Here is a 24623-nt window from a genome sequence, read left to right as displayed (position 1 = left end):
CAGAGTCCAGGGAGCCCCTGCTGAGAATAGGCCAGACTCCTGCGTCTGTTTCTCCTTCTGTGGCTTTGTACCTTAGAGACAAGAACACTGTGACATCCAGAAAGGGCCTGCTGGCACCAGGGCTGTCAGGCAGGTGGGCTTGGAAGGGCTCTGGCCTCTCCCCAGGGCAGGAGCCTCCAGCCAGGCTGGACCCTGGCCCACTCCCAGCTCCCCAGAAGGGGTGGTCCCAGCTTCTTGCTTGGCTGGCCTTGACCTTGTTTCCATTTGGGCCAGCAGCCCAGGCAGCCTGAGGCCAGACTGCAGCTCCTGGACTGGTTGCTGGGCTTGATGGCAGGGGGCTGCCAGGACAGCCAGCAGGCGCCAGGGAGCGACTTCCCTGGCTCAGGGTGGTGTCTGGGATCTGATCCCAGCCTGGCTGCAGCTCAAAGCCTTTCTCCTCCCAGGGCCTGGCCAACCTAAAGGGCCATAGACAAAGCTTCCAACAGCACCCAGCGTGGGCGATCTGGCCAGGGCGGCCGTGAGGAGCAGTTTGCCATGGGACCCCTAGCTCTGTGGCCCAGCCCCGCCCAGATGCCCTGACACATGCCCAAGGCCTGGGCAGGAGGACTCGTTCTGGGGATTCGGAAACAGAAGCTAGGAACCTCATCAGGCCTGGAGAATCAGAAAGAGCCTGCTCTGCCCAGAACCCCCGTCCGCAAGCAGGGCTGGGTGCAGGGCTCACACTCTGATCACTGAGGACCCCCACAAGCCACACAGCTCTCTGCCAGCGCCAGCTCCCCGGCCAGGGCTGCCCACCCTCTGTAGCTTGAGGTCTGAACCTCACAGGTGTTCTGTGGGCAGCGGGAAGCAGCCAAGCCTAGGCTAGTTTCCCTGCGTGGGACCCTCCTGGCAGCCGGCGCCCACCCCCTTCAGGACCACCCCTTCCCCTTGCACCTTGGCAAGGTCCCCAGAACCCACCATCCTCCTTGGAGATTGCAGAGAAAGAACACCCAGGGTGAGGCCTTTGCAACCCCCTCACTGGGTGGTCGGGGCAGAGCAGAGCGTGTGGAGTGGGAGAAGGGCCTGGCCTTCCTCTCAGCAGCCCCTGGGGCCCCATTGGACTGAAAGGTCAAGAGACAGAAGCAAGGGAGGAGGGCGGCTTGGGAGGCAGGGGCCAGAGACCCTGAGAAGGGCACCCATGAGGCAGGGCAGCCCAGGTGCCAAGAAGCTGCCTTTGGCCCCTCCCCCCACCCCCACAACACTCCCAGTGGAACTTCCTGACTCTGAGGCAGGAGTCACCGCCTCCAGGGAGCCCACGCCTGCATCACAAAGGAGGCCCGGAAGCCTGCAGGCAGCCTCAACTCAGCCCCAAGCCACTGCTCTCCCATCCCGGTCCCTGGAAATCCACCCACTTGGCCCAGCTCACCCCAGCGCCAAGCCACTGGGACCCAGTCTCCAGGGGCCTGATTGTGGGTGACGGCCACTCCTGAGTGAACAAGGTGAGTTGTGCTGAAGGAGGCGCCCGGCCTGCTTTCCTGGGCCTTGAAACCCTCTCCAAGCGCCCAGCCCCTTTCTCACGAGGCTGGATGGGGTGTCCTGTGTGTCATCTCGCCTGTGCTGAGGCAGGCAGCCCCCTCTGGCATATGGTTTATCTTACCCAAAGGACCCGCTGTCCCCCATCCATAGTAACCTGGAGAGGCCAATAGTGTCCCCATGGAGCCGCAGTGCCTTCGCCTCAGCAGACACTCCACACCTGCCCTGGGTACTCGGCTCAATTTGAAGGTGTTTATTTGGTGTGTGCCTTTGGGGCGCATGGAGCCATCTGTGGACGCCTGCGGGACAGAATGAACTCAGGATGCAAGAGCAGATACATTAATTCTGATCAAAGTAAGAAGTTCTCGGGGCCGGGCGTGGTGGCTCAAGCCTGTAATCCCAGCACTTTGGGAGGCCGAGACGGGCGGATCACAAGGTCAGGAGGTCGAGACCATCCTGGCTAAAATAGTGAAACCCCCTCTCTACTAAAAAATACAAAAAATTAGCCGGGCGAGGTGGTGGGCACCTGTAGTCCCAGCTACTCGGGAGGCTGAGGCAGGAGAATGGCGTAAAAACCCGGGAGGCAGAGCTTGCAGTGAGCCGAGATCCGGCCACTGCACTCCAGCCTGGGCGACAAAGCGAGACTCCGTCTCAAAAAAAAAAAAAAGTAGTTCTCGGAAGCCGAGCTCAGACTTGTCCGAATGATTGATCCATTCATTCATCATTCATTCATTCACTCAACAGGTGTTGACTGAGGTCTCTGGGGTGGGGTTGCCCATCTAGGTGAAGCGGCCCCCACAGAGGGAGCCCCATCCCATGGAGCTGATGTTCTCAGAGGGCTGAAGAAGTAGCGAAGGGATGTGGAGGTGGAGCCAGGAGTCCCTGGAGAGACACAGAGCAGGGGAGGGGATGAGGCTCCCCACGTTGAACCCAAGACCGGGCCAAGGGAGGCCCCACTGGGAAGGGGACCTTGGCAGGAATCTGGGGAGCCGCCTGAGTGGGTGGGGAGGGTCAGGGGAGAAATCCGGGGGGGCCTGCCTGAGGGTAGGGGGAGGGCATAGTGAGAGGGGGAGGAGGGCCAGACAGGGTCCTGATATCAGGGCAAGGCCCGGCTCTTCCTCCAAGGGTTTGGCTACCAGGGGCCAGGGAGTGATGACCTCTGACTCTAGTTACAGGCCCCTGGGCCCTGTGGTGGGGATCAGTGCGGGAGACAGACCCCTCAGGGGAGGTGATGGGGCCTGGAACAGGCAGTGAGTGGCCCGAATGAGAAAGGGTCCAACTGAGATGGGCTTAGAGGCTGAGGACTGGCACGGGGCGTGGAGGCAGGCAAGGGAGGCAGATGATTCCAAAGTTCAGTTTCAGCCACTGGCAGGACAGGGGTGTCTAGGGGCACAGCAGAGGCCGTCAAAGGAAGCGTCTGCACGAACGCCGCAGTTCACAGGGCCAGGGACTGAGAGAGGTGGTTGAGGGGACAGGAAGGAAGGAGCGAGGGACCTGGAGGAGAGGAGTGAGGTCCAGGTCCCTGTCCCAGCTCCTCACACAGCCAGAGGTCAGGGAGCCCTGGAGGAGTCGCCGAAATGAGCTGGCCGTGCCACCTTTGCAGGGTGTTGCCCAGACAGGCTAAGGGATGTCTAGAATCCCTCAAGGAGTCAGGGACAGAACTCAGGCAAGGCCAACAGAAGGGCGTGGGTGGGGTACAGGGGGGCGGAAGCACATTTAGCCCAGGTGCTGGCAGTCTCAGCAGCCAGTGCCTGACCCTCCCGCAGGCAGGACTGGGCCTGGTTTCCTTTTGCTGCTCCCCCATTATCCGCCCTGCCTGGTACAGGGTTAGGCCTGGGGCTCGGCACAGCAGGTGTGTGATTGTGTGTGGTGACTGAAAGTGCTGGAAGCCCCAAGCACCCAATCGCTTCCCCAGGGCCGGGCAGCTTCCTAGCAGGGCTCTGAGTGCCGGCGAGGGATGTGCATATCCATGCATCTGCTCACATATGTGCACACTCACACACACACACGTGCATATCCACACACAATCATGCACATGCACACACGAGAGCACACGCACACACGTGCACACTCACACACAGAGACACACATGAACACACGAAGAGTACACACACATACATGCATATCCACACAATCATGGACACACACGCACGAGCATACACGCACACACGTGCACACTCATGCAGTCACTTGCACACACAAAAGCACGTGCACACACGTGCACACACACATGCACAGACAAGAGTACACACACACATGCATATCCACACACACCATGCACACACATACACGGGAGCACACGCACACATGTGCACACACAGTCACACACATGCACACATGAGAGTACCCACACACATGAGAGAACACACATGCACACACACACATGCACACACCAGAGCACACGCACACGTTCACACTCATGTACAGTCATGCACATGCACACACCAGAACATGTGCACATGTGGTGCATACAGTCATACACCAGAACATATGCACACATGCACACACACAGTCATACATATGCACACGCCCAACCACATGCACACACTCATTTGCACATATGTGTACACTCAGGTTCACACTCACACACACACGTACTCACATGCACACTGGAGCACACAGACTTGGGAGCCTCCTGAATCCGTGTCCTGTGCCCCCAACTCTTCCTGCCCAGCTCCCTGTCCTGCCTATAGCAGCTGCCTGTCCCCAGCCATGTGTTTTCAAGTGCTGCCCACTGCCCACCTGGCTCCAGGAGGTGTCCCCTCCATGGTAACAAGGTCAGGGGACGACCAGAGCTGCACACCAGCCAGGTGGCTGCCAGGGCTGACACTCAAGGCTGCCTGGCCCTGCAGGTCCCTTCCTGGCGCATGTAGTCACTGCCTGTGTGGGTGCCTACTGCTCTGGTCTCGCCCATCACTGGCTTCTGGGCTCCAACAGGAAAGGTGGGCTGGGAGCCCGGAAGCCCAAGTGGCCTCCCCGACAGCGTCACTGACCTAGCGCTCAGACCCACAGCTCCAAGACCCCCAGCATGAGCAGCCCAGGCGGGCACCACTGCAGAGGTCCCTTGACAGCACAGGAACTGAGCCTCCTGGGTCCAGCTCGCGACCCCAAGCTGGGAGCATCCCAGTCCTAGAACCTCCATGCACTCAGAGACTGGCCCAGGGGTAGTGTGGAAAGTCCCGGGACCCAGTCACCCAGGGTTGTGGGCTTGGAGAGGGAGACGGGAACAGAGTGTTCCAAAGGCACCCAGCGCCCGCTCCCTGCCAGCATCTGGCCCTTCCAGCCTCAGGCCGGGCTCGGGGAGCTCCACGTCCCTCTCCTCTGCCCTGGGCCTGCAGGTTCCTCCGCGGTGCTCTCCAGTCCAGAACCCTACTGATGGGGAAGTCCGAAGGCCCCGTGGGGATGGTGGAGAGCGCCGGCCGTACTGGGCAGAAGCGCCCGGGCTTCCTGGAGGGGGGACTGCTGCTGCTGCTGCTGCTGGTGACCGCTGCCCTGGTGACTTTGGGTGTCCTCTACGCCGACCGCAGAGGTGAGTGCGGGTGCCCCGCCCCCGCCTGTCCCCGCGCCCGCTCTCTGCGCTCGCCCTGCTGCACCTGCTGCATGGTCCGCCTGCCCCCAGACCGAGCCCGCCCGTCAGATGGGGCAGGCGGGTCTGCGCTGGGCACCCAGGGGCTCCCGGGGCCGAGCTGCGGACTCAGAGGCGGCGGGAGGAAAACTGACCTGCAGGGAGCCTGCAGCGCCTTCCAGAAAGCTCTGCCCCGGCCCAGACTCCCGCGCGGCTCCGCACCCGCCCGCCTCCGCCTCCTCCGCCGCCGCGGGACTCCCGGCGATGGGGGGCGCAGACCCGGCCCCCGCCCCTCCGCCCGCCCACTCCTTGCCTGGCCGCGCAGCCCCGGCTGGGGACCACCGGCCTCCGTGTCCCTCCCGCCGGCCGGGCTCACCTGGCTGCCTCCCTCCGCCGCTGCCATCCTGCGGAGAGACCTGAGGGTCCTGCAGCCCCCGCCCCGCTCAAGGCCGGGTCAGGTCACCGGACCACGGCGGGAGGGGACCACGCTGGGGTCCCACGGAGACAGAGGCGTGACCAGGGGTGCTCGCTGGGACCTCCGGCTGTCCCAGGAACACCGCCCCCGCCTCCACATCGGTCCCTCTCTTGCTCTCCCCTCTCGGGTCATGGCCTCCCAGGCACTGCAGACCTGGTCACCTTCCAGCCGCCCCGCCAGCCCCTCCGCAGGCACAACCCTGGTCCCTCTGAGCCGGGGCAGCGTGCACACATCGGGGAGCAATGCTCACCCCCGGGGCAGGTGCACAGGGCGCTCCCACGGTGGCAGGTACCGGACTCAGAGCTCACGGCGGACCTCGCACCCCAGGTCCAACAACGGGGCGTCCAAGCCTGTGTTACTAGAATGTCCCCTCATGTCTGGAGCCCTCCACACTGCCTGGGACCACCCCTCCACCCCTGCGGGAGGCTGTGTCTGTGAAGCAGAACGGGGAGCTGCCTGTGGATGTGCAGGGCAACCCGGCCCGGGGCTGCCTGGCGGGGCCCATAGGCAGTGTGACTGCTGCCCAGACCGCCGTCCCTGGCCCTCTAGGGTCTCCCCCTGGGACAGAGGGGCCCTGCGACCTCCACGGGCGCTGGGCAGTGGGGGACAGGAAGGCTTACTCACCCTGAAGAGCCCAGAGCCCAAGGCAAGCTCTGTTCAGAGCCTGCAGGGCTCAAAACAGCTGCTTTCCAGGCTTTCATAAAACAGGGCTGACCCCTCACACACCCTCGGCTGTGGGGTAGGAGGGGGCCTCTCTCTTCTTCTGGGTCATGCCAAGAGGCCTGAGCCCACCCCTCCTGGAGAGACCCTCCCTGCCCAGCCCGGTGCCTTGGGAGTGCCCCACAGTGCCATGGATCTCAGCAAAGCCTGCATCCACCCGCTCCAGTGTGGAAACGGGCGCTGGACCCCTCGCTCCAGGGCGGCAGAGCCCTCTGTTCCCCCGTCAAGACCCCTGTGCCCCCACAGGGATGACCCCACAGCTGAGCTTGGCCTCAGTCCAGGGTTGTTTCTGGAAGGTTTTCTAAGCAGTTACTATCATTTATTTCTATGTATTTTCTCATTTCCATTATGACTTTTTCATTGACTTATAAGTCATTTAGAAATTTTTTTTAATTTCCAGACAATGAGTTTTTAGTTACTTTTTTAAAATTATTTATTTCTAACTTAATTGTGTTGTCAGAAACCACTGTTTATGCCATTATTTATGTGGTTCTTTCTTTGATATTTGCTGGGCTTGCTTTGGAGCTAACATTTGACCAGTTTTATCAATAACCCCTGTGCACTGTGGAACGGGCTTAATCACCGAACGCTGAGTGACAGGGTCTAATACATCCACTACATCAATCCAGTCTTCTACATATTGGCTTTTTTTTTCCATTCTTTTGATCTGAAAAGAACGAAAGATTTTGAAAGATCAGGAGAACGATTTCTTAAAATCGTGTACTGAAGTGTACGTGTTAAATCTTGCACTAAAGAATCACCCCTTCTTGTAGTTACATCAAATCTTACCTAATTTACCTATTTAAGGTTATGTTATTATGTGAATGCAAATTTAGGTATGAATTACAAAATTAGTTTCATAAATTTAATAAATGTCATAGTAAGATACACATATGAAGTTAATATAGCTTTCACTGCATGTAACTGTGTAGTCTCCGTTTCTGTCTTAACAAGGCTTTTTGCCTGAAATCCTGTTGCGCCTGACATGAGTGTTAGCTGCTCATTAGCATTTGCTTTGTCTATTTTTCCCATGCTTTTGCTTTGAAACTTTTCATCTCCTTAGCTTTAGATGTGTCTCTTTTAATCGTGTATGGCCGGATTGGGGCTTTGTCTATCTTTTAATTGGAGGATTTTGTTGGTTCATAATTACCAGGATGACTAAAATATATGTTTTTCCTATTGTGTTCTTTTCTGCGGCTCATGCTTTTTTTCTCTCTTTTCTTGCCTTGTTTTGGATCAACCTAATATTTCCTCTATTTTCCCTCAACTAACTGGGAAGTTTTATATTTCTGTCTTTTTGACAGTTTTCTTCGATTTTTTGTTTTAATTATTTTTAAAGTTATAAACTTTCTTTTATAAAATCAGATGTTTTTACAAAAATGACAGTGAGAAATACAGTCTCATGTCCATCCCAGAATTCTACTCCTCTGAAGCAGCTGTATTCATTTTCTAGTACAGGGGTTGGCAAGCTGTGGCCCATAGACCAAATCTGGCCCCTTGCTTGTTTTTGTAGATAAAGTTTTATTGGAACACAGCCAGACCCATTCGTTTATGTACTATCTATGGCTACTTTCCTGCTAGGACAGCAAAGTTGAAGAGGTGAGATGGAGCATGTATGTGGCCCACAAAGCCTCAAATATTTACATCTGGCTTTTTACAGAAAGTCCAACCCCCAGACCAGAGTGCCGCCTCATGTGTATAAACCTGGTCCGTGAACACTTCTCTCTTTATCATACAGTTTAGATCATGAGGAGGCATTATCCGATTGTGGTTAGCACCCAGGCTCACAGTTTTTGACCACTCTGAGAGCTTCATCCACATACCTCTTCCCCAAATTTCTTTGTCGCCAATTTTCCAAACATGCTTCTTCCAAGCCCTTGACCATCCAGCCAAACCATTGGCTAAAGCCCATGAATCAGTACATAATCGCACATCTGGCCATTTCCCCTTCCAAGCAAATTGCACAGTGAGGTACGCTGCTTGAAGTTCTGCCCACTGGGAAGATTTCCCTTCACTGCTGTCCTTCAGGGATGTCCTGGAAAGGGGCTATAGTGCTGCAGCTGTCCACTGACAGGTGTACCTGCATATCATGCAGAACCATCTGTGAACCAGGCCCTAGTTTTCTATTCCTCTGTCAACTGGTCATAGGGAACTCCCCATGAGGCCATCGGTGCAGGCTGGGGAAGAGAAGGCAGGGGTGCAGGAGTGGAGACCGTGGGCATTTGAGCCACTTCCTCAGATAACTTACTTGTGCCTTCAGGACCTGCTCAAGCCCGATCACGTATATACCACTTCCATTTGATGATGGAGTGCTGCTCTGCATGAGCCACTTTATGGCTACGTGGGTCAGAAAGCACCCAGTTCATAATAGACAATTCAGGTCACATGGTGACTTGATGACCCATAGTCAAATCTTCAGTTTCCACCAAAACCCAGTAACGGGCCAAGAGCTGTCTCTCAAAAGCAGAGTAGTTATCTGCAGAAGATGGCAGGGCCCTGCTGCAAAATCCTAGAGGCCTCTGCTGTGTTTCACCTAGAGGGGCCTGCCAGAGGCTCCAAACAGCATCCCTATCTGCCACCAACACTTCAAGCGCCATTGGATCTGCTGGGTCATATGGCCCAAGTGGCAGAGCAGCTTGCACAGCAACCTGGACCCATTGCAGAGCCTTCTGTTCCGGACCCCACTCAAAACTGGCAGCCTTTTGGGTCACTCGATAAATGGGCTGGGGTAACACACCCAAATGAGGAATGTGCTGCCTCCAAAATCCAAATAGGTCCATTAGGTCTGAGACACCTTGTCTCAGATGAAACTTTGGGCTCAGAATTTTGAGTTAATGCCAGAATGAGTTCAAACTTTGGGGGACTATTGGGAAGGCATGATTGGTTGCAAAATGTGAGAAGGATATGAGATTTGGGAGGGGCCAGGGGCAGAATGATATGGTTTGTCTCTGTATCCCCACCCAAATCTCATGTCAAATTGTAATCCCCATGTGTCAGGGGAGAAGCCTGGTGAGATGTGATTAGATCATGGGAGTAGATTTCCATCTTGCAGTTCTCGTGATAGTAAGTGAGTTCTCACGAGATCTGGTTGTTCGAAAGTGTGCAGCTCCTCCTCCCTCACTCTCTCTCTCCCCTGCTCCACAATGGTGAGACGTGCTTGCTTCCCCCTTGCCTTCTGCCATGATTGTAAGCTTGCTGAGGCCTCCTAGCCACGCTTCCTGTACAGCCTAAGGAACTGGGAGTCAATGAAACCTCTTTTCTTCATAAATTACCCAGTTTCAGGCGGTTCTTTCTATCAGGGTGAGAATGGACGAATACAAGTAGAGACTGAGCTCAAAAGCATTTGCGCTAGGCCCAGAACACACTGTTAAGAACGTAAGAGCTATTGCTGTCATTAGTAATATTGTGTATTATTGGCAACATCATAGCAATACGCTGCTGTGGGAGGGTCTGAGATACTTCTTTGCAGACTCCGATATTTGTCAAAACATAAAATCAGGAGCCTCATGAACAGTGTTTAAATTTTTACATAATAATACTTAGCACCATTTGGTATATGGGTCTTTTTAAAATGGTATATGCAGATGGGTTTCCTAATATACAGAATTAGGCACACGTCTTCCGTCAGCACGTGAGTGTGAGGGATTAAATTCCTCTGGTTAGGAGTTAGCTGGCCGGGGGTTCTACTGCTGTTGTTACCCTCAGTGCACCTCAGACTCACGTTTCTCCAGCAATGAGCTCCTGTTCCCTGTGCTTAGAGAAGTCAGCCTGGGGACCAGATGGTTCTCTCCTCTTGCCTGCTCCAGCCTTGGCCTTGAGCAGCCTGGATGCCCGTGACACAGAGGGCGCCCTCCCCGTGCCCTGGTCCTTCTGAGAGTGGTGGGTTGTTGTTGCTGGTCAGTACTAGGCTCAGGCTGGAGGTGGGGGCTCTCTGGTGTCGTGGCCCAGTCTCAGGCTTAGGCAGGCCTGGTATACCTGGGGCTGGGGGTGCGCCTCTTGGCATCCCTACCCCATTCCCATGTCAACCAAGCTTTGCCCTGTGCCTGAGTTGCCCACCCCTCCTCTAGCAGCAGGAGACCACTGCTTGATGTCAGTCTAGGATTCTGGGTCCACGAGGATCTCCTGCCCTTCCATGGGCCGAGGATTTTTACTCCTGACCCTCCTATGGAACAGGGGATTTGCCTGCTCCCTGGGCATAAGAGGGGTTCCACCTGCCTCAGTGATTTAAAGCTTTTGCTCCCTGCCAGACGAGCATAGTTTCATGCCTCAGCCAAAGCAGGTCCCTGCCTCCATCCCTGGGCCACCAAGGGAGGCTCTCTCCAGCCTTCTGAGACCTGCCCCAGTCTTTCTCATAGGCATCTGGGAAAGGCCATGGACAGAACGTGGAGTGAGTGAAAACCTCTTGGTGGTGGGGGCTCCCAGCTGCTCCAAACTCATGTAGCAGCCCACACTTGGCCTGTAAGAATGTGTGAAAAATTTTAGCTGATTTCTTCTGACACACTTGGAACATCTCTTACTCTCAGGTCTTGGCCAAAGTGAAATAATTTACGCATCCGGCCTTTCCCTAGAGGGCCTTGTCACTTGGAAATTTTTTCCCTTATTGTCTTTGACCTCAGGTCTTGGATGGGCTCCAAAAAGTTGTGCTTTTTGTAGATTATTTGCCTTTTTCTTATACAGAAGGAAATGATATTCAATTGAAGCTTTTGATGTCCTAGGCAAAAAACAGAACTTCTCTACCTTAAATTTGTATGTGCATATTGAACTTAAATATTAAACTAATCAATATCTCCATTATTTCTTCCAAACAATACAAGCATTTAGAACAGTTTAACTCTTCGCACCGCTACCCACGCTGTTCACATTATTGTTGTTAAGAGCTTGGTTTGGTTTCTTTTTTTTTTTTTTTTTTTAAGATGGAGTCTTGCTCTGTTAGTCTGGAGTGCAGTGGCATGATCTCGGCTCACTGCAACCTCCACCTGCTGGGTTCCAGGGAGTCTCCTGCCTCAGCCTCCTGAGTAGCTGGGACTACAGATGCCCGTCATCATGCCCAGCTAATTTTTTGTGTTTTTAGTAGAGACGGGATTTCACCATGTTGGCCAGGATGATCTTGATCTCTTGACCTCGTGATTCGCCCACCTTGGCCTCCAAAGTGCTGGGATTACAGGTGTGAGCCAATGCACCTGGCCTTTTTTTTTTTTTTTTTTTTTTTTTTTTTGAGATGGAGTTTCACTCTTTCACCCAGGCTGGAGTGAAGTGACGCTATTTTGGCTCACTGCAACCTCCGCCCCCCAGATTCAAGCGATTCTCCTGCCTCAGCCTCTGGAGTAGCTGGGATTACTGGCGCCCGCCACCACCCCCAAATAATTTTTGTATTTTTAGTAGAGATGGGATTTTGCCATGTTGGCCAGGTTGGTCTCGAACTCCTGACCTCAGGTGATCCACCCACCTTGGCTTCCCAAAGTGCTGAGATGGCAGACGTGAGCTACCGTACCCAGCCGAGAATTTGGTTTCTATCTTACTTTTTACCTACTACAGATCAGCCACATTACTATTTAACATGGTCAATGTTAACTCAGATCTTCCCCTATCCTCATGAATTCTGTTACGCATCTTTCTTCTTACATCTTGGGCAGTTCTTATTAAATAATTTTTTCTTCTTTCTGAAATATATACTTCGGAGTCTCCTACTCAAAGTGTGGCCCACAGACCAGTGGTGTCAGCCATTGCCCGGGAGCCTGTTAGAAATGCAGAAACTCGAGGTCCAACCAAGGCTGCAGGACCAGTGTTGGTATTTCAGCAAGACCCCCAGGTGATTCATCTGCACATTCACGTTGGGAAGCACTGGTTTAAAACAGTGTTGACCACATTTGCTTGATAATCGGAATCACCTGGGGAAATTGTTACAGATCCAGATGTTGGGCCCTCCCTCAGTTTGCCTGGGCCACAGTCACAAAATGCTTAGGTGGCTTAAAAACAGAAATGTATTTTCTCATAGTTCTGGGGGCTGTGAAGTCCAAGATCTAGATGCCAACTGAATCAGACCCTCTTGTCAATGAAAAGAGTCAAACTCTGTAAAATATTTGCAGAGATTCATTGTGAGCCAAATATGAGTGACCAATGGTTCGTAACACAGCCCCAGGGGGTCCTGAGAACATGTGCCCTAGGTGTTTAGACTGCTTTGAATTTATACATTATAGGGAGACACAGACATCAATCAATACATGTAAGATATGGCTGGGCATGGTGGCTCACACCTGTAATCCCAGCACTTTGGGAGGCCGAGGCAGGCAGATCACCTGAGGTCAGGAGCTTGAGACCAGCCTGACCAACATGAGAAACCCCATCTCTACTAAAAATACAAAATTAGCCGGGCCTGATGGTGGGTGCCTGTAATCCCAGCTACTTGGGAGGCCGAGGCAGGAGAATCACTTGAACCCAGGAGGCAGAGGTTGCAGTGAGCGGAGATCGTGCCATTGCACCCCAGCCTGGGCAACATGAGTGAAACTCCATCTCCAAAACAAAACAAAAAAAAATGTACATTGGTTCAGTCCAGAAAGGTGGGACAACCCCAAGTAGGGGCCTTCAGGTCACAGGTAGATTCAAAGGTTCTCTGACTGCAGTTGGCTGGAAGAGTTTATCTAAAGACTTGGAACCAGTAGAAGGGAATGTCTGGGTTAAAATAAGGGGTTGTGGGCCGGGCACAGTGGCTCAAGCCTGTAATCCCAGCACTTTGGGAGGCCGAGACGGGTGGATCACGAGGTCAGGAGATCGAGACCATCCTGGCTAACACGGTGAAACCCCATCTCTACTAAAAAAAAAAAATACAAAAAACTAGCTGGGTGAGTTGGCGGGCTCCTGTAGTCCCAGCTACTCGGGAGGCTGAGGCAGGAGAATGGCGTAAACCGGGAGGCGGAGCTTGCAGTGAACTGAGATCCGGCCACTGCACTCCAGCCTGGGCGACAGAGCGAGACTCTGTCTCAAAAATAAAATAAAATAAAATAAAATAAAATAAAAAATAAATAAAAGGTTGTGGAGACCAAGATCCTTATTACGTAGGTGAAGCCTCCGGGTAGCAAGCTTTGGAGAAAATAGATTGTAGTTCTTATCGGACTTAGTCTGTTCTCTCAGTCTTAAGGTCTCTGGTTTTGTTTGTTTTTGAGACAGAGCCTCATTCTGTCACTCAGGCTGGAGGGCAGTGGTACAATCACAGCTCACTGCAGCCTTGACCTCCTGGGCTCAAGTGATCCTCCCACCTCGGCCTCCCAAGTAGCTGGGACCACAGGCACGTGCCACCACACCTGGCTAGGTTTTTCTATTTTTTGTAGAGATGGGTCTCACTGTGTTGCCCCAGCTGGTCTCGAACTCCTGGGCTCAAGCAGTCCTCCCGTCTCAGCTTCCCAACGTGCTGGGACTGTAGGTGTGAGCCACCACGCCTGGCATGTCTCTGATTTAAGGTGAATGCTGTTCAGCTGTGCCTGAATTCCAAAGGGAAGAGGGTATAATGGGGCACGTCCAACCCCCACTTCCCAGCATGGCCTGAACTCGTTTTTCAGGTTAACTTTGGAATGCCCTTGGCCGAAGGGAGGGTCCACCAGTCACTTGGAAAGCTTAGTTTATTTTTGGTTCACACTCTCTTCCCACAGGCCACATGCATTTTTTTAATTATTTTATTGTTTAAAAATGTTTTCTCACTTCAATAAGCTAGTCTACCAAATGGCCACCTTCTTATTATGTCCTCACATGGTGGAGAGAGACAGTGAGCTCTGTCATTTTGTCCTCCTCTTATGAGGGCACCAGCCTTACTGGGTTATGCCCCCCACTGGCCCTGCCCATTGAGCTGATTTTAAACCTCCTCACAGGCCCTATCTCCAAATAGTCACATTAGGGGTTAGGGCTTCAAACCATGAAGTCAGTCCATAACAAGCCCCAAACAGGGTAAGACCCAGGAATCTTGTAGGGTAAGACCTCTGAATCCCACACGCATTTGAAGCCTTGCTTGTGATCAGACAAGTTTGGGGAGCCCTGCTTGAAAATCATCTATCAGCAGTAAACTCTTGGCTCTTGTCTATGTGAAAATTACTTTATTTAGCGCTTGTCCTTCAGTGATCGTTTGATTGGTTAAACAAGTCTGAGTTGTTATTTTCTCTCAATATCTTGAAGGTTTAGCTTTCATGTCTTATGACTCCCCTTGCTGCTGTTCAGATATGGCTTCAGAGAAAAGTGCTGTCAGCCTACCTGCCGTTCCTCCATTGGGTGAACGATCTTTTCTCCCTGTGCCATGTCCTCTTTGTCTCGGGTATTCTGAATTGTTACCATGAGTTGTCTAGCTGTGAAATTATTTTTATTTATTCTGCTGTGGATTTGTTGTGATTCCTGAAGTTGAGCACTGATAACATTTATTAATGTTGGAAAATTGTACCCATTATCTTCCTGGATTGTGTATCTCCCACATCATCCCTTTTCTCTCCCTTTCCATTTTCCACTGCATATCTGCTCCGTTTTTCCCACTGTCCTCCATGTCTTTCAGCTTTTCTTTCATATTTTCCATCTCTTTGACTTTCTCCTGCATTCTGGGTCAGTTCTTTAGAACTATACTTCATTTCACTAAATCTCTCTTCTGTTATGTCTATTGCTTAACTCGGCCTTTTGGATTTGTAGTTTTTGTTTTTTAAATCTCAACAACTATGTGGTTTCATTTCTAGAGTTTACAATGGATCCTTTTTCAAATTGATTTTTTATTGTTCCTTGTTCTTGTTTTTGATTTTTTTTTTTTTTTTTTTTTTTTTTTTTTAGATAGAGTCTCACTCTGTCGCCCAGGCTGGAGTGCAGTGGCACAATCTCAGATCACTGCAATGTCTTTCTCCTGAATTCAAGCGATTCTCATGCCTCAGCCTCCTGAGAAGCTGGGATTATAGGCCCCCACCACCACGCCTGGCTAATTTTTGTACTTTTAGTAGAGATGGAGTTTCACCATGTTGGCCAGGCTGGTCTCGAACCCCTGACCTCAAGTGATCTGCCCACCTTGGCCTCCCAAAGTGCTAGGAGTACAGGCATGAGCCACCACACCTAGCCTAGTTTTGATTCTTTTTAAAGCACTTCAAGCCTACTTATGTTATTTTATTTTAGCAATTGGGGCCTTAAAAACCAGCCCAACACTCACTGGCATAAAACAATGATTTATTGTGAGGCACCTCCACTGTTTGCCTGGGGTCATCTCACCTAGGCTGGGCTCAGCTGGGGTGCTCTGTCCATGTAACTTTCATCCTCCTACTAGAACCAGCAAGCATTCTTGGGCAGATCCATCTCCTGGCAGTGAAAGAAATCCAAAAGGACAGGTGGAAACATGTAAGCCCTCTTAGGGCCCAGGCTCAGAACTGGAACACTGTCATTCCCACCTCATTCTGTTGGCCAAAGCAAGTCTCATGGGCCACCCGCAGTCAAGAGATAGAAGAAAAAAAATCCTTTGTCCCTTTTGTGGGAGCAACTACGGAGTCACATGGCCAAGGCATGGCTGTAGAGAGGACTCAGTCTCCAGAGCCAGTGGTGCCAGCTGCCACACATTCTGGATCAGATCATTCCTAATTGGCAGCCTTTGGGGTTCTGGTTTTGCTGTTTGTTTTCTCTCACTAATGTAAGATTTTCTTTTTAAAAAATGTAAATACATATTCAAATTGGCTTTATCTATGGGGACTCTATGTTACTTGGGCTGAGAAATGTTCCCCCTGGAGAATATGTATTTGTTTTCATCAGGCACCTTGGGACACTACCAGCCTGGAGTTGCTTTAAATTGGCTTCTCAGCGGAGGTTTCCTTGGCCACAGAGTTCTGTAAACTCAACAACGGCATGACAAGCCATCTGTGATCACACATCCATCAGGGAGTGTGTTTCTTTCTCCACTCTATGAAGTTCTTTGTGGCTTTGTTTCTTCTGAAAGAGGGATGGAGAAGAGAAGAAAAAGAAAAAAATGTAAATCATTTACATCAGGGTTGTTTTAGTCCATTTGTGTTGCTCTTAAGGAGCACCTGAGACTGAGTAACTTACAGAGAAAAGAGGTTGATTTGGCTCACGGTTCTGCAGGCTGCACAGGAAGCATGGCTCCCCATCTGCTTCAGGCTGTTCCATTCATGTTGGAAGGTGGAGGGGAGCCTGTGTGTGCAGGTCATATGGCAAGAGAAAGAGAGAGAGAGAGAGAGAGAGAGAGAGAGAGAGAGAGAGAGGAGGTGCCAGGCTCTTTTCAAGCCATTCATGAAGAATCAGGTCTATAACCCAAACACCTCCCACCAGGTCCCACCCCCAACATTGGGGACCACATTTCAACAGGAGACTTGGTAGGGAAAAATAAACCCTATCCAAACCGTGGCAGAGGTCTTATTCAAATCAAGGAATTTGGAAAGCTTTAGGAAAACAAAACTTACAGAGGACATGTCAAAAATAGTGTTTAAAAGGTAGAAAGCCTTTGTAAAAATGATCTGCATATTACAGGAGTTATTCAAGCAAATATAAAAGAACAAAGAGAAGATCCTGTGTCAACTGAGTATTCAGGAAAGCTGCCCCTCTTTGGAATTATGAAAAAGAGAAATCTCCTTTGGGGGAGTTCACTGACTGTGATTCCTGTGATCATATTTTAATATTAGGGTAAGACTTTGTTTCTTTTCAGCCATTGTGTCAAAAGGATCTCACTGTTTTTGCCTTTTCTCTTAGAAGAACAGAGATGTCAAATGGCAGTATGGGGTCTGGAGGTCTAAACCCTTTCACTCCTCCCAGGAAAGTGACCTTGGGTGTATGATCTTGCCTCCCCAACAGTTTTCCCAAGAAAAGTAGAGATGAAGTAGAGATGGGGAACCTTATAAGCTTCTTTTTTTTTTTTTTTTTGAGATAGAGTCTTGCTGTGTCGCTCAGCTCACTGCAACCTCCACCCACCACGTTCAAGCGATTCTCCCACCTCAGCCTCCCAAGTAGCTGGGATTACAGGCATGCACCACCATGCCCAGCTAATTTTTGAATTTTTAGTAGAGACAGGGTTTTGCCATGATGGCCAGGCCAGTCTCAAACTCCTGGCCTCAAGTGATCTGCCCGCCTTGTGATGATTAAATGAGACACTGTAAGTTAAGGGATGACGTGGTAAAAACATGCCTAGCTCATCTAACTCAGTTTTTTTTTTTGTTTGTTTCTTTGTGTTTTTTGTTTTGTCTTGTTTTGTTTTTGAGATGGAGTCTCACTCTGTCACCCAGGCTGGAGTGCAGTGGTGCAATCTCAGCTCACTGCAAGCTCCACCTTCTGGGTTAATGCCATTCTCCTGCCTCAGCCTCCCAAGCAGCTGGGGCTACAGGCACTTGCCACCACACCCAGCTAATTTTTTTATTTATTTTTTATTTTTTATTTTTTGTATTTTTAGTAGATACAGGGTTTCACCATGTTAGCCAGGATGGTCTCAATCTCCTGACCTCGTGATCCACCCGCCTCGGCCTCCCAAAGTGCTGGGATTACAGGCATGAGCCACCGCGCCTGGCCTAACTCGGTTTTGAAAGTGTTGCTCAGGAGCCCACTCCATCCTCAGGCAGCCCTTGATCTGCATCATCTGGTGAATTTCCCTGGGGTAGATTTCCCCCAGCAACAAGGCTATGGGAAATCCTATGTTGGGAATGCAGCGGGGACAGTAGAGGCAGGATGCAGGCATGAAGGAGGCACAAACTCGCCTCTTCAGTTGTCCTAATTTATTCTGGATACATCTGACTAGATGGGAAGCAAATGATTCAGAGGCATTGTTTGTGTCCAGGTCTCCCATCACACTTTGCTCCCTTTACCCTCCCTCAGGCTCCTCATTCCTGCCCACCAATCTGGTCTTCCCACTGGTTTCACATCTCTTCTGAGTGAAGACCTTCTAGCATTTGTTACAGTGCACATCCAGTAGAGACAAATGCTCTTGGCTTTGGTCTAAAATGTCTTTATTTCACTTTCACTTTTGAAATATATTTTTGCTGGGTATAGAATTCTAAGCTGATAGTACATTATTGTTTTTTTCAAGCACTTAAAGAGCTCATTCCATCGTCTTCTGGCCGTCATTCTTTCTGATGAGAAGTCACCATCATTCTTACGGTTGTTCCCCTGAATATAATGTGTCTTTTTTTTCCCCTAACTGCTTTTTTTTTTTTTTTTTTGAGTTAGGGTCTCGCTCTGTTGCCCACGCTGGAGTTCAGTGGCATAGTCACAGCTTACTGGAACATCCCCCCTCCCAGACTCAAGCGATCTTCCCACCTCAGCCTCCCAAATAACTGGAACCACAGGTGTCCACCATCGTGCTCAGCTAATTTTTGTTTTGTAATTTTTTTATAGAGGTGACGTTTCTCCATGTTGCCCAGGCTGGTCTCAAACTCCTGGACTCAAGCAATCCACCTACCTCAGCCTCCCAAAGTGCTGGGATTCAGGCATGAGCCACCATGCCCAGCCCCACTGACTGCCTGAATGTGTCTTGAAATTAGTAATTCTGAATTTCTCTTTATCTTTAGTCCTCCACAGTTTGACTACGATGCTTCTGGGTATGATTTTCTTTGTATTTGCCCAGTTTGGGATACACTACCCTTCTTGGGGTACATTTATATCTTTTGCCAACCTTAAATATTTCTTGGTCAGTGTCTCTTCAAAGATTGTTCTCTGGGTCTCTAGTTACATATATGTTAAGCCATTTAACATTGTCCTACAGGTCTGAGATCTTCTGTTCAGGTTTCCTTCAGTAATATTTCAAACATTTAGAACAATTTTAGATTTACAGAAGCATTGCAAAATAGTACAGAAATTCCTATATACCCCACCCTCAGTCTCCCCTATTATGAACATCTTTCATTAGCACACGATACATTTGCCACAAGTAATGAACCAACAGTGATAATATTACTATTAACTAAAGTTCATATTCAATTCAGATTTCCCTGTTTCTCCTCATGTCCTCTTACTGTCCCAGGGTCATACCCAGAACACCACATCTCAGGCTCCTCTTGGCTGTCATGGTTTCTCAGACTTTGTTTTCTCGTTTGTGTTTTTGTTTCTTATGATCTTGACAGTCTTGAGGGTTACTGATGAAGTGGAATGACCCTCAGTTGGAATTAGCCTAATGGTTTTCTCATGATTAGACTGGGGTAGCACATGTTGCAGAGGAAGGCCGCAGGTCACAGGTACACACTTTCAATGACTTGACTTATCACTTTGATGTTAACCTTAATTGCCTGGCTGGAGGTAATGTCTGGTTTCTGCACCGAAAGTTACTTTTTTCCCTTCTTTTTCATAGTGCAGTCTTTGAAAAGAAGTCATTGTGTGCAGCTCACACCTGAAGAGTGGGGAGTTATGTTCCACATCCTTAGAGGCAGAGTATTTGGATTTCTTCTGTATGAGAGATTTGTCTATTCTCCCTCATTTATTTATTTACTCAATGATTTGTGGATATTTCTTTCATACTTGGCATTATAATCCACTACTATATTGCATTGCTCAAATTGTTCCAACCCTGGCCATTGGGAGTTGTCAGTTGCTTCTATGACCCTCTGCTGTATCCCCATTATCATGAATTTGGGGTGAGTTTTTTGGGGGGAGCACTTTCTTACTTTTTGACACTTCAGCATGCTCCAAGCTCATCTTGTATGTTTCCTACCCCAGTTGTATAATCAACCGTTTTTCTAAGGAGCCCTGGCTTATTTTATTGGATAATGGTTTCAAAAACCAAGAGCTTCTAGGATAATGTGGTATCTGAAAAACAAACAGAAACCAAGAGCTGGGTCCTATTCTTTGCTTATTGCTACTCCTCGGTTGGTGTTGCTTCTAGTCTAGCTCACCTGGCAGAGCAAAGGAATATGTATGTATACTTGAACCCATCTAGATACTCGTATCTATAAATATTTATATGTGCAACCATCCGCATCTGTATTAAGCTAAAAATGAGTTCACACTGATGTCTCCAACTCTACTCCACCACCACATAAACCATTCTAACTTCCTTCCTTTCCTTGTCTGTAACTTCTCACTGCAACAGCAATAAGCCCAGCCACCTACTATCCACTTTTGCCATTCCAATATACATGTGTAGTGGTTTCAGAATTAAGTTGGGATCCCATGAAGGACAACTTTATCAACTAGAGTACAGCGCTTACATACAGCTTCCTTTGCTTTTAGTCTCATAGACTCTACTCATTTCTAAAGTTACTTAGGTCAACACTTTATTCCCCTATCCGTTTCAGTGAGATTGTTTTACACATTTGTCTTGAGTCTTATTCTGCATTTCATCCTGGGATTCCCCTGACAGTCTAAATGATTTTTTAAATTTACATACAATAAGGTTTACTATTTGTGCTATAAAGTTCTACAGGTTTTGACAAATGCATTCACTATTTACTTTCGCAGTATTGTACAGAATAGTCACCATTCACAATCACAGTATTGTACAGAATAGTTTCACTGCCAAATGCGTTCACCATTTGTCACATTTTGCCCCCAAGAGTCCCTTGTTCTTCACCTGTTCAACCTTTTCAACATCCATTTTCCCAAACTCCTGGCAATCACTATTTAACATCTCTTCTCTCTAAAGTTTTGTTTTTCCAGAATGTCACATAATTGGAATCAGACAGTATGTAGCTCATAGCCTTTTTGTTTGTTTGTTTTTGTTTTTGAGGCAGAGTCTCAATCTGTCTCCCAGGCTGGAGTGCAGTGATGCAATCTCAACTCACTGCAGCCTCAACCTCCCAGGCTCAAGCAGTCCTCCCACCTCAGCCTCCCAAGTAGCTGGAACTACTGACATGTGCCACCATGCTTGAATGACCTTGCCTGCCTTGCCTGGCATGTCTGCCCCTCCTCATGCTTTGACTCCAGAGGCAGAGCAGCCACAGGCCTCTCCTCCCCTCTCCTGGGAAGGCCTCATTCCTCCCTGGAATTTGACTCATGCTGGTTTCTCCATGTCCTCAGCTCTCGTGGGTTTCCAAAAGTGCCCATGCTGTAGCTTCTCCAGCTTGCTCTCCTGGCTAGGGTGGGGGCCACAGTCAATTTCAACTTTCTGCATCCTAATCAGAAGCAGAAAGCCCTTGCCCTCCTTGCCACCACTTTGGTCAGAGGTGATGTCCTTCGAATCCACCCTTTTGCTGAGGTAGGGTCCTCTGGAGTCCACAGTCCAATCTGTGGTCCATAGGCTCTGGGTTACTGCAATTGGCAAACCCCACAGAGCAGCCATGTCTTCCACTCACACTCACCGCCTCCTTTCCGTTGCTGGCCTGGGGGGTTCCTTTGCTCTGAAGCTCAGCCTTGCCCTTCAGCACTTTGCCTTGATGTGTGCAGTATGCAGCACTTTCTCCCTGTTTCCACTGGGCAATGGGCTCCTTGAGGCCTGGGCCCTGTTGGGCTCACATGTGAACTCCAGTGCCCAGCATCCGACCTGGCTCAGTCATCATCCAATGTTGGGTTAATGGCTTTTTGAATGGCCAGACCCCCAAGGACCTGATATTTTTGTGGCTTCTAACACCCTCTCTGCAGTCTCTGCCCAGGGCTAGGCCAGGTTCCAGGCCTAACAACAGCCCTGACCTGAATGAGCCCTGTTCCTTCCTTCTACTCAGTCCTCTGTGTGCCTCACTGCTGAGGAAATTTGGCCCCAAGCCAGTTCTGAGGGTAGCCAGGCCTGGCTTGTCATCTCTCTGGACCTGGGGTCCCCTCTTCTGTCCACCCCACCCTCCTCTCCTACACCTCTCTCCAGGCAGTTGACAGCCATCCCAGGAGCCCCTGATGCTGACCAGGCAGGCCCCTCACAGCAGTCAGTGGAGGGATGGAGGGAGGGTGACTTGGCACTTTCAGCAGACAGTGAGGGTGGAGGGGTGGGGAACAAGGGTCATTAGTCAGCAGGAAGTCACCCTCTCTGAAAGGGCCCTGTCCCTCTAAATGAGCCTGCCCTGTGGGACCCCAGGAGCGTGCCACCTTGTGTGGGCCTGGCCAGGGTCAGGAAGATCCTGAGGCAGAGGAGGCTGTCGGGAAGAGAAAGGGCCCATCTCAGGACCCCTCTAGGCCCTGGTACATCCGGGATCTTGGGATGCGTGGAGGGAGAATTAAAGGGTGGGGCTGGCGAGGCAGGACACACTGCCCCCCATTCAAGCCCAGCGGGAGACAGAGAAGCAGGCCCTGCAGTGAACTCTGTGGATCTCCTGTCTCGCTGCCCTGGGGACCAGCCCTCACTACAGAGGTAGGGCTGCAGCACCCAGCACTGTGGAAAAATGCCGTGCTGCCCCAGGGAGGCCCCCAGCACCCCAGGGAGGTGCAGGCAGGAGGCTGCAGCTGAGCGCTGTGTTTCTCCCCAGGGAAGCAGCTGTCACCCCTTGCTAGCCGGCTGGGCTTCTTACAGGAGGAGAGGACCTTTGTAAAACGAAAACCCCGAGGTAGCCTTTGCCTTCCCTTCCAAAACAGCCCCAGGCAGGTGGGTGCAGGCCTCCCAAGGTGGGGGGACTCCGTGGAGGGGCAGAGGCTGGGTTCTGCCCAACCCTCACACGCCGAAGGAGGGCCATGGGGAGAGGACAGCGGTGGGGACCTCAGCCGGGTGCACCTCCTGAACGTGGGAGGCTTGCTGGGCACTGTGGATGCTCCGCCCCAGCTCCTGCATGACCTCGGCACATTCAATTTCACCGACTGGCACAGGGGTGGGGCAGGCTGGGGCAGGGCATGCAGAGAGGGGCAGCAAGGCAGGCTGCCTGGAGGAGCTGGCCCTGGCAGCAGGTGAGAGTGGGCTGGGCAGAAGGCAGGAGGGCAGAATGGCCGGCTTCAGCCCTTGGGGCCTGGAGCGGCTGTGGGGGTCCGTGGAGGCAGAGAGTGTAAAGGGGTCCCTGCAGGGGTCAAGGGCAAACGAAGCTCACTATCACTGAAGGCCTCAAGCCTGGGCCACCTGGGGAGGACTTGGGCAGCCAGGCTGGACCACCCATGGGGGTGGAAGATGGGGTGGAGGGCCACGCCCCAACCACCCACCCCAAGCCTATGCCCTGGTTACCCTGGCCTTGCCCTACTGGCTTCAGCCCATGCTCCACCCACCCTCACTTTGTCCCGCCCACCCCAGTCTATGCCCAGCCCCAAGCCACACCCACCAGACCTTGCCCCGCCCACAGCCACTCCAGTCCTTCCCCACCCTCTCTGCGGCTCCCGGTGCTCAGGCTGCTCCTTGTCCGCAGGGATCCCAGAGACCCAAGAGGTGAGCGAGGTCTGCACCACCCCCGGCTGCGTGATGGCAGGTAAGCCTGGCCCCCTTGCCGTCCACAGCCTGCCCAAGGGCTGGGGGCTTCTGGCTGACACTGACACAGGCCCCGCCCAAGGCCCGGGGAGCAACTCCAAGACACGGCCCTTAGAGCTGGGTGGGCCAGACTCGCTGTGGAGTGGGGGGAGCTGGTGTTCTGCTGGCATCTGGCACCCGCTGGGCCCCCAGTCCCCAGCCTCCAGCAGCCAGGCCCTGCAGCAACAGCCATCCCGCCTCAAGAACCCCAGTGGCTTTTGTCCACATTTATAGAAAGAAAGGTTCAATGAATAGCCCCACTTTCTTACCTCAAATTTTCAACCAGGAATTTGTCTTAAAATTGGGAGTCAGGTACCACTATTTGCAGATGACAAAAACTGTTAACATGCTGTGAGAGCACCAATAGTGGAGAAGCTCTGGACTGTGACTCTTCTGCCCGTGTTGGGGGCTGGGGGGCCTGTGGTCGCGCCTTCTGTGAGGTCCCCAGTCCCAGAGGTGGAGTGGCCAAGACCAACTCGGACAGAATTTGAGGGGGCTGGGCGCGGTGGTTCTCACCTGTAATCCCAGCACTTAGGGAGGTGGGCGGATCACAAGGTCAGGAGATGGAGACCATCCTGGCTGACACGGTGAAACACTGTCTCTACTAAAAATACAAAAAAATTAGCAGGGCTTAGTGGCGGGTGCCTATAGTCCCAGCTACTCGGGAGGCTGAGACAGGAGAATGGCGTGAACCCAGGAGGTGGAGCTTGCAGTGAGCACTGCACTCCAGCCTGGGCGACAGAGCGAGACTCCGTCTCAAAAAAAAAAAAGAATTTGAGGGACGGTCTTGGGTTGGGTGTGCAGCCCAGCTACCCCAGTTGAAAGCTTTCAGTGGGAAGCCTGGGTCTCCCCTGTCCCCTGCACATTCGGAGTTGCTGGGCCAAAGCCAGCCCCTCTGGGAGAATACAAACCCCCATGGTGGTGAGAGTCGCCCCTCCCTCTGGGGATGAGTAAGGGGGCAGGGGGCAGAGTCGGGACAGAAAGGCCCTGGCCGACAGCCAGGAGCTGGGCCCAGCTCACAGGGCAGGTCCACCAGCTGAGCACCTCCTGTGAGCAGGCACCGTCTCAGCCATCGC

At 51.5% G+C, this 24623-nt stretch overlaps 1 protein-coding gene across 1 annotated transcript in view; it reads left to right on the top strand.

The window, feature by feature from the left end:
• Window positions 1-1375: 1375 nt before the first annotated feature.
• The window catches only part of MMEL1 (membrane metalloendopeptidase like 1), a 43782-nt gene continuing 20534 nt past the window's right edge, over window positions 1376-24623 (top strand). The window contains exons 1-4 of the mRNA XM_050802152.1: window positions 1376-1478; window positions 4851-5041; window positions 22592-22669; window positions 23450-23509. Of these exons, the coding sequence (XP_050658109.1) occupies window positions 4888-5041; window positions 22592-22669; window positions 23450-23509 (292 nt within the window). The 5' untranslated portion in view covers window positions 1376-1478; window positions 4851-4887. The remainder of the gene's footprint in view (window positions 1479-4850; window positions 5042-22591; window positions 22670-23449; window positions 23510-24623) is intronic.

The sequence above is a fragment of the Macaca thibetana genome, chromosome 1 (assembly GCF_024542745.1).
Source record: "Macaca thibetana thibetana isolate TM-01 chromosome 1, ASM2454274v1, whole genome shotgun sequence".
Lineage (NCBI taxonomy): Eukaryota > Metazoa > Chordata > Mammalia > Primates > Cercopithecidae > Macaca > Macaca thibetana.
Note: the sequence above shows the minus strand (reverse complement) of the source record. Positions and strands in the feature narration are given on the sequence as shown.